Below are 15,826 nucleotides of genomic sequence, written 5' to 3' on the forward strand. Positions count from 1 at the left end.
AAGAATTTACATCCACATCATGCCATAAATCTAAATTTCTAGATGGAGAAAATATTTTAAACAGAAGCAATGAAAAAGTAACTTAAAAGAATTACAAGGTTCTTAAGGAGAGATGAAACTGAAAAGCCTTAAGAAAAAAACATTGTATAAAAACTAAAAGCTATATAAAGGACTAAAAAAAAATAGGCAAACAGCCCACATAAAATTAGGACAAAAGTCTTGAGCAGCATTAATGGACCAAAGTCATGACAATACACAAAAGTGGCAAGGGATAGTTAACCGCTAATATTTAAAAGAAAAAATCAGCAATTAATTGCTGTTGCTAATTAGACAAATTTTGAAAAGTGTTTATGAGGTTAGCCTGGTAATATTCAGATGAGATCGGGCACATTCAGGGTGGCATGGCCATAGAGCCTGGTTAATATTCAAAAAGGCTCATTAGAGTACTTATATGTGCCAGGTCCTGTTCTCAGTGCATTATATACACTACAACTCTGAGGTTGATGCTGTCATCTCACTTCCAGATGAGGAAACAGGCCAGGAGAAGCAGCCAGAACGACTAGGAAAAGGGAGCACCAAAGATTCCAAAAAGCAAGGCAATGGGTAATTGAACATTATTGGCTGTATTTTAATTCGGAACAATCCTATTTGGAAACGTTATATAGCAAAGATTCACTAACCTCACATAACCTAAGGGCTTGTAGTGTGTGTTGTGGGGAGGACAAAATAATTATGAGAAAATAAGATCTTAGAGCATAGGGATGTTCGGTTTCTTGTTATTAGTGATACAAAAATTTTAAAGGAGCAATGGGGGCAGCCCTTAAAACCTGGTAATTAATGAGGATCATGAAGACTGCTACCATGGCGCCGCAGGGGAAATGACTGCAATAGAAAAGAGGATGAAAATGATTAAAAAAAAAAAAAGACAAAGGAGCAGGATGCAAATTTTAAAAGAAATTAACATTTAAACTTATAGTATTTCTAACTATGCACATTTAAGAAGCTCAAAGGAACACACTAAAATATCCACCCCCCCCCCCCCATCACCTCCAAAAAACAACATCCACTTAATGAAACTCACAACCACGTGCTGGGAACTGCTATATGCCTTGCCATTTCTATTTCATTATCATAAGAGTCTCTGACACAGGAACTTATCTCAGTTTAAAGGTGAGAAAACTTAAATTCAGAGAAGTGAAACTGCCCAGGGCTACAGAGCTCAAAACTGGTTACAAACCAAACCCATGGGCTTCAATCACGACTGACTGACTGCCCAGCACCGCAGGCTGGCACACAATCCGCAGGCGATCTCCCAGGAAACCGAGCTCGCCCCGCCCCCTGGCCATTTCCCCACTTCCGCTCCTGCGCACTGTGTGGCTCTAGTGGGCCACGCTGTCTGGAGGACATGGCTACTTCCCGCTTACCCCCAGCGACGCTAACGCTAAAGCAGGTACCAGCTGTTCTCATGGGCCTTCTAGGACAGCTTTCCCGGCTCTGAGCTCAATTCTGCGTCTCTCCCTACACCCAGTATACGGAGTACGTCAGGGGAGCGACAGGGTCAGCGTCTGCACTGACCCTGCCCGCGCTCCCTCGGTGATTGGCCTGGGCCGGAGAGGGTGGGGCTTCCCACCGGGGTTGACTGGAAGCTCGGGGTGCGGGGAAGGGCGGGGAAGGCAGAAACCTGTCTTCCAGTCCTGGATGCAAAAGGCAGGCCAGGCTCTAGATCTCATGGAGCCCCAATGCCTTAGCTACCCAGTGGCAGCGGTAAAAACTGCTCTTCCTGTTGTTCTGAGCTATGGTAAAGAGCAAATGAGGTTACTAAGGGGTTAACAACTGCGTTAATTTAGAAAAAATGCTGTTACCGCGGTTACAGTTTCCAGGAGCCTAGTAACCCTTTTTCTGCCCAGTAAGTTCTTTAAGGGTTCTTACGTTTAACAAAGGAGTAAGCAAAAAGCCCAAATAAACTTGTCTTAAAAATATATATATACACATATATATGTATATGTGTAGATATATGTATATATGTGTGTGTATATATATATATATATTTTTTTTTTATATATATATATATTTTTTTTCCTTGCTCTTTTCAAAACTGAGGACCAAACAGAAGTCATCTGGTTACAGTTTAGTTTGCTAAAGTAGAGCTCTCCGGGATGCGGATTGTGCAGTTGTAACTGCCATTTTTCTTCCCCTGTACAGTTCTTGAGAAGACAGCAAGTTCTTCTTCTATACAGAAGGATTTTGCAAGCAATTCGGCAAGTTCCAAATGATTCTGATCGCAAATACCTGAAGGACTGGGCAAGGGAAGAATTCAAAAGAAACAAAAGTGCTACAGATGAGGTGAGAACGAGATTATGGTGAGGACAGGCCCTGACCCTTTTGAATTGATTTGTGATTTTTAAAAATATTTAGTGGACATCTGGAATACAAATTTCACTGAGATGGTATATCTTGATCATTGCTCTTAATGTTACTGATTTTTCACTTTCTTAAATAATACTTTAAATATCTATACTCTACACTAGCATCACCTGATTTTTGTCAGACCACACACATATGAAAAGATTATAAATATTACAGCATGATGGTTTGAGACGTATGACTCGGGCGTATGAAAGCATGCCAGACACTGTGCGCCTCTAACTGTTAGCTTTTGGCTTTCCTGATATGCGGCAGTTCCAAATCTCAGTATTGGTTCTTGACTATAATAAAATGGTAGGGCCATACCTTGTATAACCAGGTAAAACAGTGACCAGGTTTCACTTTCTTCTACAGGATACAATCCGGATGATGATTACACAAGGCAATATGCAGCTCAAGGAGTTAGAAAAAACACTTGCTCTAGCAAAATCTTAACTGTAACATTATTCCGAAAGATTTTAAGTCTCTGTGTTTTTTATTGAACTTAGGCTTAACAATGGGCAGCCTAAAGCCAAGCCAAACTGTATGTGCAGTACTCAGGCAAAATACCAGAACATAGAGCATGGCATGTCACCGAGAGCAAAGAAAAGCGCATCAGAACAATTGCCTTAGCACCCAAAAACATAACTCTGTATTTTGAAAATGATTCTGGATTTGTCAGCAGTTTTTCTAAGGAGCAAAAACAAGTATGACAGTTTAGCACGTACAAAGATACTCAACACTATTATCCACCAGGATAATGCAAATCAAAACCACAGTGAGATACCAACACATCCACTGGAATAGCTGTATTTAAAAAGGGAGATAACAAACATTGGTGAAGATGTGGAGAAATTGGAACTCTCGTACCTTGCTGGTGGACACATAAAATAGTATATCCACTTTGGAAAACAGACGGTTGCTCAAAAGGTTAAATATAGTTACCCGATTGAGCAGTTCTACTCCTATGGTAATAACCACAAGAACTGAAAATGTAGGTCTACAAAAAACTTGTACACAAATCTTCACAGTTCCATGATTTCATAATAGCCAAAAAGTAGAAACAGTCCAAATGTCCACCAACTGATAAAATGGATAAATAAAATGTGGTATATCCATACAATCCAGCAATAAAAAGGAGTGTAGTGTGATACATGGCTACACACGGTTGAACCTGGAAAACACTAAGTGAAAGACGCCCATCACAAAAGATCACATACTGTCTGATTCCATTTATAAAAAATGTGTAGAATAGGCAGAAAGATCAATGGTTGCCTAGGGCTGTGGGTAGAAGGGAGAGTAACTGTTAATATATATGGAGTTTCTTTTTGGGGTAATGAAACTATTCTAAAGTTAGATTTTGGTGTTGGTTGCACAGTTCTGTGAATATACTAAAATCCACTGAAATGTACATTTTACATGGATCATGTGAATTATACCTCAATAAAGCTGGGTTTCTTTTTAAAATTTTTAAATTGAGATATAATTGACATGTAACATTGTATAACTCAATAAAGCTATTTTGAAAAACAGTATGAGATGTAGGATTGGAGGTGTACTGACCTCAGGAGATATCCTGGAACTTTCTTGAAAAGTCCTTCTGTATTACCCTCAGGGTTATTGAGGTATGTTCTTCAGATGTACCATGATCTGACATTCTGAGGGCTCTCTGAAAAGACCACCACTGGGAATCTAGATCTTTGTTGGGAAGAGAAGAGAAAGAGCAGCTTAATGAACACCTTGCAGCATTTACCAAAAGAAAAGAGAACTACTGGATGAAACTAATGCAATCACCTCAACATCTATGTAGAAGTAAAATAAATTAGGAAAGCTCCTTAGTGCAGTAGGTTCTCCATCCGTGACAGGAAAAAGCAGTTTGAAGAAACACTTTTGAAAGAGACCAGATGTATAACACAGTTAATTTGCTGAAAGTGAAAGCTTGTGGTAAGAGGCTGGGATTGGCAGACCTGCAGACCGAAGTCCTGTTTATCTACAGATCGAAAAAGTTAATCCACAAATCTGACCAGCACCTGAAAGATGTATGAAAAATGGTGTCTAATATTGGACTGTGTGCTGATGGTGGCAGGTCAGTGACCTACATTGCCAGGGTCCACCTCCATGTCACATAGCCTCAGAGCCCACAGGACAAAATAATTCTGAATACCCTTCTAAAGGGTAATCTACTAATTCAAAATGTTTGCATGAAACAATTTTCAGATTTTTATAAAGATGTATGTTAATCTACTGCAAAGTCAACTGATGAAAAAAAGCAGTTTCTAAACATAGAACACTTTAGAAATATTCTTTGTGTAGCATGATTGACATACAAACTCCAACACATGCTATCTCTAGTAAATCTAAACTCTCAAAGTTAAAAAGCATCCTTCTATGAGGTATAAAAGTCAGTGACTTGGTGATGTAAGAGCATTTCTGATTTGAATTTGCAAAACACAAATGCCAAAGACTAAGAAAACCGAGGGTTTTTTGTTCATTTTTTTTTAAAGTGAGTAAAACACTGAAAATTTCTTATCTTGCAGAAGATTATAACAGCCTTTTACCTTTGTCTCTACAGAACAGCTTAATTTTATTTGTTCACTTACGTACTTTGATTATCCTGAGTGAATTAAAGGCAAACTCTGTTGTTTAGCCTAAGAAGATTTAGCAGTTTCTTCTCACATTTGGAATCATGTTCCTTAAGATACTGGCCATAACAGAACTGCTGGTGAAACATTTTATTCATTATTTTTATCAATATTCTAGATTAGACAAATTACCTTCCTGGGTATTCTCTGTAAACTGTACTCTTGTTTGAATGTGAAAGTTTCCTTCCTAAAGTTTAAACTTGAATGTTCAGCTTATGTATTTGAACAATAAGTCAAAATTTTTATATTAAAATTTTAAATATAAAAGCTTTACAGCAAATGAGAAGTGGCTAAGGGTATTTATTATTTAACATATGACTGTCCCTGTGTCATTTCCCCCTTTTAAGTGTACCATTGTGTTGGAAATTTTAAATTCACAGCACAGGCATTGCTGTGAATATGTCTGCAGAGACAGGTGACTTTGATATTTGAGGAAAGCAGAACATACTTCCTGGTGTAAGTATTGTAGTTTTACCAGCAGATACTCAGGAGAGGCTGAGAGGCAGAGACCCACACTTACCTAAATTTATCTTTTACGAAGGAAAATGCTAGTAAAAGAAAACCAAGGAAGCAGTTCACATCTACCTTGGGAGAAAAAATTGGGATTATGTAGAATAAGGCCCACACTAGATTAAAAGCAAATTGTCACTCTTTGCCAAACTAGAAATTACTATAAGCTATTTCTTCACTTGAGTCAGGCATTTGAGAAATTAGCATAAGTTAAATTAATTATGTTTACTAAGAAGAGTAAATCACTTTTTACCCATTCTGATTTGTATTAAAAGTGCTTTACTGTGTCTTGCTTTTGTCTCATGGATTTAATTTACACTTAGTCACAATATTTGACTTATTGCAGGAAAAGAATATTCCCCCTTAAATAAAATTATAAAAAACATTTTAATGTTTTTTCTTATTCATAAAAGGTATTCTAAAAGGTCTTCGGTTTTTTGAAACTGGTTTGTCAAGCTGATTGGCTTTTATGTCACAAGAAAAAATATATTTTGCTTTTAGGAACAATTTGTTAGTCAATAAACGTTATCTTTGCCTGCATACAATTACAAGTAATGTTTTATCTTTCTCTTTTGTTCAGTATTTTCCAAAGGGTCAACAGTTTCAACATTTGTTTAAGCTTGCACTGAGAAATCTTTCCATGTTTACAGCAGGCTTCACCCCACCCCCCCCAACCCCAGGTAGTTCACCTGATCTCTACTTTAAAGCACATGTATTTAAATTATACTTTTATGGAAACATGGTGAAGTGTGACTGGGGGAAGGCACTCTTTTAGGAACCATAAAATTTGGTCAGTTACAAAAATGAAAATGTAAGCTAAACAAAATATTCACACTTTCATGTTTTAAATAAGGAATATAATCATAGTTTGAGAACCATGTCTAATGCTTGGAAGAGATACACAAATTCAAAGTGATAAAAATATTAAATAGAAGATAACATACCTCTCAACACTTACTGAAAAAAAGAAGGTATAAACATGAAAACATCACTTCCTTTATTTGGGGCTCCCAAAGTCAAGACTGGAACTAATATTCAGTCTATTGCAGATATCGACTATACTCAATGCAATAACAATTAAAAAAAAAACCACATTGCAATATTGTACAGCTTTCATGTATTTTACATCATTTTCCCCACAGCTATCGAAAGTTCTGGCCTCAGTCTAAAACACGACCTACATGACAGAATATAAATTGTTAATAGTTCCGCTTCTCTGGAAAAGTACTTCCATGGCATTTGCTCATTTTAGCAGTTATCACAAGGGAAAAAGGAAAAATACACATCAGACCTATAGTTGAGTTTCTGACAGGAACAAAAACAGACCAAACACTTGTTTAAAAAGCTATTACATTGGTCTTGAGATGCAGCCATCTCTTTGGGTTAGGAGGCTGACCTGACCCTGTTCTATTATCTTGTCTCTATTATAGGTTTTCCCATCTGAAAGAGAGAGAGGGAGAGACAAGGTCCATGTAATCTGCAGACTAGGTACATTTGACCTCATTCTCTCTAATCTCTTCCCTGTGACTTTGATAAAAATATCCAGTTCACAATAAGCTGCCTGCTTCTGGTGGCACATTATCAAAATACTTCTGGAGTTATAGAATCAAAATAATTCCCACCAAAGTACTCTGGTCTCAAGATCCCATCTAGCTCTACAATTCTGTGATTCTGCATTAGAAACGCACATGGAAATGGAAAGAGAAAAGTGCCTCTACATTTAGCAACCCGAAAAGTCTCTGGGAAAGAACCATCTACCTACATAGCAGTTGAGAACAATACAAGCTTACAAACATGAAAAAACCTTGAAAGAACACCAAATTAATTCCCTATCTAGATTCTGTAATGCTGACATACACCTACCTTTATTAGGAATGTCTATACCCATAGATTTTCACTATTAAGAAAACAAAAACAACTGTGAGCATGGTAGGCAAAAAAACAGGGACTAACAGCATACTTTATTTTTCTGGGTGTTTCCATGTCAAAAAGTCATTCTTTTCTCTTTGGCCCAATGAGCAACATTTTAGTCAAAATAACAATCTTTCCTTAGTTCCTGTGTTTCTAGAAATAGAATTGACATTTTTATACATACATGGAATTTTGAGGAGGTGAATATAATCCCACATTCCAAGGGACAAGAAGTTTGGAAGATAATTAAGTTCAAAGTTGCAACACACCCAAGCTGCTTTTGCAACTTGGTGTATTCCATAGAGCAGAGAGTAAAATCCTTAGGGAGCCGTGAAGTTGCACAATGGTGGGGTCTAAATCAAGGCATTGATTTACCTTGACATAGTCACTGCAAAGCAGTGGAAAGCTTTTGAGGTTCCTCAATGACAGAACTCAATTAAAAACGAAATACTTTCCAGAAATAGCCTCATTTCTTTATAAAATGCAGACCAATAATCTCGAATTCAGAAAGATACTTAAGATATTTGGTAATTGTTACGTAAATGCTTTTTTCCACTAATGTGCTTTAAAATCACTAGTATTAATCTACTGTAGTATTTCTGTATTTTCGCCGAAAACACAGAAACTATGACCAAATCATGTGAACCTTTCTCACTTGAGTTCATTACTGACAAACATTCCCAGTGCTACTAGTCAATTACCCATTATTTCAATACACTCTGGCTTTTCAAAACATTTTCTTTTCAGATATATTGGATCTTGTGACATCATGAAAATCTCAAAATCTATTTGGTAAATTTTCGCCTGGTTGAAATGTCAGCACTTTGAGAATTATACATTTGAGAGAGTATAGCACATCTCAGTTTCAGCTCTTACAGAAAGATACTCTTGTCTAGGCACAGCAGGTGTGTTTATGTGAATGACTACTTGATTTGAGTTCATAAGGGATTAATTTTTTTTCTTGCTTTTGATTTATATTATTTAGTACATCCTGAATTTTAGAGTTTAGGCTTACACGTCATTCAGTTTCTTAGTGGCTTGCTTAATCTGAGCTTTTGAACTTCAGATGAACTTGGACTGAGGTTTTAAGTTTGTAATGAAACCCAATACTAAGCAAGCTTCCCCTGGATTCAGTTTAATTGTTAAAGTCTTCATAACTTCAGGGCATACAAAACATGTGGCTGGAACATTTTAGAAATCAGCGATTTTTTTTTTTTTTTTTAAAGGCAAGTCTGCTACATGCACAGTAAATGACACTTTGGGCGTAGTTATCCTGCAGCTGGAAAACTAGAAATCCTCGAGCATCTTTTCCTGTGCCACTTCCCAGGCCTTAGTTCTCCTTCTGCACCTTAGTCCTCAGTTTAGCAAGCTCCTCTTCTAAACTTTTAATATGTTCCTTCAGCGTGGCCTTGTCTTGCTGGGCTTTCTGACTGGCTTGGCTTCGTGCTTCTTCAATCTTCCTTTCATACCACTTTTCCATCTGGGTAGCAACAGCCTCAAAAAAATACTGGGTAATCTCCAGAGCTTGGGAGGTGTCTCGAATGTGAGAGGCGCTCTGCTCACTGCCCGTTGCTGGTGGTGGCTGCCCACAGGAGGTGCTGGGTGCTGGTTGCTGGGCTCGATGCCTTGTCTGCCCACTCTTCCCAGACTTCTTAGTTTGGGTGCCTCTGTCTACACAGGGCCCAGCCTGCTGATCACATCTGGCTGCCTCTTTCAAGGGTAGCAGGGCTGTCTGGACCTTGACATTCCTCAGCCGGGAGCCCGTACAGTCTGAAGAAGACAGCTCCTGCTGGAGTCTGTGGGTAACAGTGGAGTTGAGGGCCTTTTCCTTGGGCCTAACCACCTGAGGGGAACTGTCAGAAGCTGCTACTGGACCTGCAGTCACCACTGATGGATCCACACCTGGTTTGGGAAGGAAAACACAAGTCAGAGCAAATCCACAGTCACATGGCTGTGGGTCAGCATTTGAGAATCCTGAGAATCCTGTAAACCACCAGCCTTGCCAATCACCAAGCACAATGTGCAACTTTTCCCCTGTCCTTCCTTCCATTTCTCCCCCAATTATCATTTTGGCTTGTCGGGGCTTTCGTAGATACTGTGTTAGTCACACTGATGGCACATAAGTCAACAAAGTTGCTGGCCTCTCCTTTAGCCTATCTCAATCTACCCTAGAAAGCCCTGGATACCATTTCCTGATTGCTAAGGATGACACAGCTCACCGAGTGTCTCAAAACAAATGGACGGTTGATGAGAATGAATATCCTCATTCTACACCACAGCCCCAGTTTCACTAGTTCCCTGACTGAAGCTGGTCCTATTCCCCATTCCCAGAGCTCCGGGCCAAGCTCCATAACTAGTCTTAGCATGAAAAATTTGCCAAGAATCTTCCCCATTGTTATGGCCACAAAGAAGTTAAAACCACAATTCAAGATAATCTGTGGTAACATAAAATGCTTGACAACCAAAATCCCCCACGGAGGCGTAATTAGTAAGACCCTGAATGTCCTCAAAATTATCATCATTGAGGGTAATCACTGCGGCCAATGTAAAGATGTTTTGCTCAGAGCATCTCTTATCTAGCGCCTGAGGCAGCTTCAATCTATGCTGCTGCTTAATGAGGTTTTACAGAGTTGGAAAAAGTAAAAGGTCAGTCATGGAGGAGAAAGGGGAACGAGGTGCAAGGGTCCTGTTGAGTAGGCAGATGTCCATTCACCAACCCTCATCTTTGGGGTCCACTCTGACACCATCAATACGGTACCTGAAGCACTGCTATCACACCAACAATTCTTTTATTCCTTCATTCAAATATTTCTGAACATTTAAACAGGAGTGCTTTATTGCTGCCTAAGAACTCAGTATCCAGCAGTAAGGAAAACACGACCCTTGCCCTAGTTTACTCTGCAATCAGTTGTTTTCCACGGCCTTGTCGTATGGGCTGCCATTGGATGCAGGAGAGAACACAACTTGGGGGTTTCACCACCTTTGGATGGAATGGCACTCTCACTCTCTACCCGTGGGGTACCTGTAGAGGACTCGCAAGTAGATGGTGTGGACTTAGCCCTAGAGGCCCTGGAATCTCCAGAAAGCTTCAGTTCCAGATTCTGGATCTTTAACATGCACCACGTTTTTAATTCCTCCACCAAGGACATCTAAAAGACACACAAAATAATCGAGTGAGTCTGATACATGGCTTATGAATTAAAGCATCCAGAATGGACATTTTAATTATGTTCGTTGAGAACACCATCCTGACAAGCCCAAAGGCTGTGGATAACCCACCCTCCCACAGGCCACACGCCCTTTGCTGCTTGCCCTCCATAGAGCGGGATTCCTAACACCCAGGCTGATACTATCTATAATCTTCATTAAGTGACTCAGAGCCACGTTCAGCTCGAACACCCAGAGCTTCCCAAGTCTTCCCAACCAAGTATTTCTGGTTGTTCAGGAGCATGAACTCACACTCGCAAGTGCTCATTTTATGTCTCTTGTCTTGGGTAGACCATAGGTTTTCTGAGGGCAGGAACTAAATCTTGTGCAACAGAGTCACGGCCAAACAAATGCACAATATATAGAATTGATTCAAGTTAGACATCACATTTTCCCCAGCATGTTCTATAAACTGTTCAGTCTCCACCTATGGCCTGCATATTCAGCAGCAAACATGAACTGAACTACAGCTTCTTTCCTATTAACTTCATTTCAGAGTTACACAAATGGCATGATATGTAATGCAAACACTTGCAGGGGACCACGGCTTCTGAGTTTTCAATGACATGTCCGAATCTTTTAACTCCGGAGATGTGTGGTAAATCACCAGTTAAGGGCTGACAGATGCTGGTTTTCACCTGTCGTTTCTCTCCCTCATGCTTCTCCATGTCTGAGTGCTGTTGCAGGCGGTTCAGGCACTCCGTTCTCTCTGCTGAGAGTCTCTCAACCATCAGCTTGTCCAGAACGCGTATCTAGAATTCAATGGGCAAAGAGTGCATGACTGAGATGATCTAAGGAGGGGCCCAGGTCTCTTGGCTCCAGAGGGGATCTTGGGTACCAAACAGGGACCAGAGAGAATGCAAGCAAACCTCCACTCCTCATTCTATTTTCATACAGTATTCATGGAACTCTCGTTTTTCAGAATTCCTGAGCAGGTTTCTATGTAGGCCAGTGTTTCTTTTTCACATTTGTTAAAGTCCCCAAGGGGTTTAAGAGACTATGAATATACAGCAAATACGAAACTTGAGCCATTGCAGACCTTATAGGTAAAAGAAAAATTTTATAGGTCTCAGAACAGTATTTCCAAGACCTTGATTGAAAGGAGAAACTATTTCTAAAAGTATGGACATATTTTCTTCTTCTTTAAATGTTAGCGGCTGCCCAAAAAGTAGTGAAAGTAGCTGAATACTCAGGGCTTTTATTCAGCTTTCCCAGCAAACAAATCTCTTGGTAAAAGTAGTCAAAGTAAGTAAGAAGGCTGTGGGAGCAGTTCAAAGGGACTACTTCAGAGAACGAATGACTGTCACCTTTCAATCACGTGCCTGCCTGAGTCCTCACCTCATTCTGACATTTCCTCTAGCCCTAACACCCAGTAGGGCTGAACTTTCACTGCTTTGACAAGGTCCGAAGAAGAGAGAGGAACTATTGTCAGTGGGAGCCAGCCCACCAGGGCTCACTGTGTGAGCTCCTCTCCTGTCAGAGACATTCAAGACATTCCACACTCAGATTTTGAAAAATAAAAAGAGAAGCATCAGTTCTGGAGATGCAGTGAGCACGTTCTGTTTTGTCTCTGCAGCCCTCATGTTTTTCTGTGAACTGATCTGTTTTCTAAGATTGGCCTGCTCTCCCCTCATTATCCCCTACGCGGAGGGCCCTGCCAAGAGCAACCATGTTGATACACGGCTTTGTTTTTGTGGTACAGTGGACTGGTTCAGACGGGAGCACCCAACTTGTGCTGGGCCTGAGTCATTTCCCTGCAATTTGGAATTAGCATTAAGATTCTAGACCCCAGTCTGTCACCTTCCTTGAATCAGAGAGGTCTTTGAGACGTCTCAGCATTCACCTAATATGTTCCTCTTTGGGCTTAGGCTATGTGACATGGGGTTTTACTCACAAAACAGTCTTACTCGATATATTATGGCTCCAAGAAAAGATCCCTTAAATGGGCTTTCCACTATATGCAAATAGCAAATAAACCTTAAAAATGTTCACCGTCACCAACAAACAAGGAAATAAGAATTACACAACTAAATGCCCTTAATTTGGCAAAAACTTAAAAAATTAGTAACATTATATGATGACAAAGATTTGAAACAGAAACTCAGACACTGCTAGTAGGATATAAATTGGTCCAACCTTTCTATTAAGTAGTTTGCTGATAATTATCAAGAGCCTTAAACATATTCTTAACTTTGGGCTTATTATCCTAATTCTGATCCAATAACCTGAGAAGCAATCAAAAGTTTATGCATAGCTCTTTCCAGCCGGCGCCGAGCCATGGGCATCTCTCAGGACAACTGGCACAAGCGCCGCAAGACCGAGGACAAGAGGAAGGCCTACCATAAGAGGTGAAAATATGAGCTGGATGCCCCACTGCCAACACTAAGATTGGCGTCCACTGCACACACACAGTCTGTGTCCGGGGAGGCAGCAAGAAGTACCGCACCTTGAAGCTGGACGTGGGGAACTTCTCCTGGGACTCCGAGTGCTGTATGCGCAAAACAAGGATTATGGATGTTGTCTAAAGTGCATCCAACAACGAACAGGCCCGCACCTAGTCCCTAGGAAAGGATTGCATTGCGCTCACTGACAGTACACGCTACCCACAGTGGTACCAGTTCTGCTCTGCATGGCCCCTGGGCCACAAGAAGGGGGCAGAGCTGACTCCTGAGGAGGAAGAGATTTTAAACAAAAAACAATCAAAGAAAATTCAGAAGAAATACAACGAAAGGAAAAAGAATGCCAAAATCAAGCAGTCTTCTAGAGGAGCAGTTCCAGCAGGACGAGCTTCTTGCAAGCATCGCTTCAAGACCAGGCCAGTGTGGCTGAGCAGATGGCTATGTCCTAAAGGACAAGGAGCTGGCGTTCTGAGGAAAATCAAGTCCCAGAAAGGCAAATAAACCCTCCTCCTGTCTTAGCTCCTGTAATAAAGGTGTTCATTATGGGAAAAAAAAAAAAAAAAGTTAATGCACAAAAATGCTCATCATAGCATTATATGAGTAAAAAATTATAAGCAACTTAAAAGTCTAACAAAAAGCAATGGTTAAATAAACTGTTTTATTAATACGCTAGAATATGAAGTCAAGGACAGGAGAAAACACTCATGATATAAAGTTAAAGCAGGAAGCATAATTGTGTGTATACCTCCACACACAGTAGCACACCACCATTAAAAAGTATGCCATATCTCAACATGTCTAAGACATATTACTAAATTTAAAAGTAAGCTGTGAAAACAAAACAAAACACCACAGCATGGTTGCATTTTTGTTTAGAAGTGATAATTATGTAGGTTACTATCTATAAAAGAGAAAACCTGTGGGAAAATACACCAAGCCAGGAACGGAAGGGATCTCTAAGGAGTGTCACTATGATACGTAGTTCTACAAAGTGAAATGTTTTTTCCAACATACATGTGTTTAAGGTGTTTTAAAGTATTTTCTTGTATTTAAAAATTACATCCATCATACATTTCTTACTAATTTACAAAGCAAGGACAGTGGTGACCAGCTTGGCCAAGTTGTCCAACTGACCATCGTTAGTTGGGGTTTCTCCTGACATTATGTGCCCCCTGATAGGATGTCATTGAAAGTTCATACCACTAACTATGAAGCATTCTTGCCAAAAGTATTTAACCTGAACCTAAATAAGCATCTAAACCAATAGCTCTCAAACTTTAGGTACACTAGCACTACCTGAAGGTCTTGCTGAAACACAGCAGACAATGCCCCCCAAGTTTTATCCACAATTAAATTCAGTAGGGCTAGAATGAGACCCAAGAATTTGCATTTTCGCCCACAAGTGCCCAGATGATGCTGATATTGCTGGTCTGAAAAAGAACCACTGCTCCAGACCTACTTTCAGTTTACAGAAAATACAGGGATAGACAAACCAGTCAAATAATACCACAAAGAAACTATCAGGAAAATCCAGAATATAGACCATCCTATAACACAAATGGCCTGGACACTTTAAAAAGTTAACATTACATTAAAAAGCCATGGTAGCGATACCTACATCAGAAAAAAAAGACTTTAAAACAAAGGCTATAATAAGAGACAAAAAAAGGAATTACATGATAATAAAGAGATCAATAAATCAAGAGGATGCAACCCTAGTAAACATATATGCACCCAAGATAGGTGCACTTACATACATAAAGCAGTTATTGACTAACATAAAAGGAGAGATCAATAGTAATACACTCATAGTAGGAGACTTTAACACCCCATTGACACCAATGGCCAGATCTTCCAGGCAAAGAATCAACAAGGAAATCATGGGCCTAAAAGACACACTAGAACAGATGGACTTAATAGATATTTTCAGAGCATTTTACCCCAAAGTAGCAAAATATACATTCTTCTCAAGTGTACATGGAATATTTTCTAGGACAGACCACATATTAGGACACGAAACAAGTCTGAAATCATATCATCCGTCTTCTCTGATTACAATGGTATGAAACTAGAAATCAACTACAAAAACTAGAATATACACAGAGGCTAAATAACATGCTACTAAACAATGAATGGATTGTTAATGAGATCAAGGAAGAAATCAAAAGATACCTAGAGACAAATGAAAATGAAAACAATGACTCAAAATTTTGGGACTCAGCAAAAGCAGTCCTAAGAGAAAATTTATAACAATACAGGCCTACCTAAAGAAACAAGAAAAAGCTCAAATAAACAATCTAACCTTACGCTTAAAAGAACTAGAAAAAGAACAGCAAACAAAGCCCAAAGTGAAGAGAAGGAAGGAAATAATAAAGATCAGAGCAGAACTAAATGAAATAGAGTCTAGAAAAATACAAAAGATTAATGAAATTAAGACCTGGTTCTTTGAAAGGATAAACAAAATTGACAGACCCTTAGCCAGACTCATCAAGGAGAAAAGAGACTCAAATAAATCAGAAATGAAAGAGGAGAAATAACCGTGGACTCCACAGAAATACAATGGATCATAAGAAAATACTAGGAGCAATTATGCGTCAACAAATTGGACAATCTGGAAGAAATGGACACACTCCTAGAAACATACAATCTCCCAAGACTGAGTAAAGAAGAAACAGAAAGTCTGAACCAACTGATTACCACCAATGAAATAGAATCAGTAATCAAAAACTGCCGTGCCCCTCCCCCACCCCCACC

The 15,826-nt window shown here is 39.5% G+C and overlaps 2 protein-coding genes and 1 pseudogene across 3 annotated transcripts in view; 2 read left to right on the forward strand and 1 right to left on the reverse strand.

Annotated features, from left to right (window-relative positions):
- Nucleotides 1-1,364: 1,364 nt before the first annotated feature.
- On the forward strand, nt 1,365-5,940 carry LYRM2 (LYR motif containing 2). Its single transcript, XM_039853071.1, has 3 exons — nt 1,365-1,450; nt 2,203-2,343; nt 2,779-5,940. Exons 1-3 carry the CDS (start codon nt 1,406-1,408, stop codon nt 2,857-2,859), a joined length of 267 nt encoding a protein of 88 aa, XP_039709005.1. The 5' UTR covers nt 1,365-1,405; the 3' UTR covers nt 2,860-5,940.
- Nucleotides 5,941-7,497: 1,557 nt separating this feature from the next.
- Nucleotides 7,498-15,826, reverse strand: part of ANKRD6 (ankyrin repeat domain 6) — a 173,578-nt gene continuing 165,249 nt past the window's right edge. For both annotated transcript variants that reach the window (XM_039853070.1, XM_039853069.1), the window contains 3 exons: nt 11,312-11,425; nt 10,489-10,615; nt 7,498-9,368 (listed from right to left, as the gene is read on the reverse strand). In XM_039853070.1, coding sequence (XP_039709004.1) covers nt 8,797-9,368; nt 10,489-10,615; nt 11,312-11,425 — 813 coding nt within the window. In that variant the 3' untranslated portion in view covers nt 7,498-8,796. The remainder of the gene's footprint in view (nt 9,369-10,488; nt 10,616-11,311; nt 11,426-15,826) is intronic.
- LOC120594884 (40S ribosomal protein S8-like) lies at nt 12,821-14,502 on the forward strand (annotated as a pseudogene).

The sequence above is a fragment of the Pteropus medius genome, unplaced genomic scaffold (genome assembly GCF_902729225.1).
Source record: "Pteropus medius unplaced genomic scaffold, Ma_sr-lr_union100, whole genome shotgun sequence".
NCBI classification, from domain to species: domain Eukaryota; kingdom Metazoa; phylum Chordata; class Mammalia; order Chiroptera; family Pteropodidae; genus Pteropus; species Pteropus medius.

What these genes read in the sequence shown, in the direction of transcription:
- LYRM2 (XM_039853071.1), top strand. Translation starts at nt 1,406, where the DNA reads ATGGCTACTTCCCGCTTACCCCCAGCGACGCTAACGCTAAAGCAG. An exon ending in CGACGCTAACGCTAAAGCAG is followed by an intron (nt 1,451 to 2,202) that starts GTACCAGCTGTT and finishes TCCCCTGTACAG; the next exon opens with TTCTTGAGAAGACAGCAAGT. An exon ending in ACAAAAGTGCTACAGATGAG is followed by an intron (nt 2,344 to 2,778) that starts GTGAGAACGAGA and finishes TTTCTTCTACAG; the next exon opens with GATACAATCCGGATGATGAT.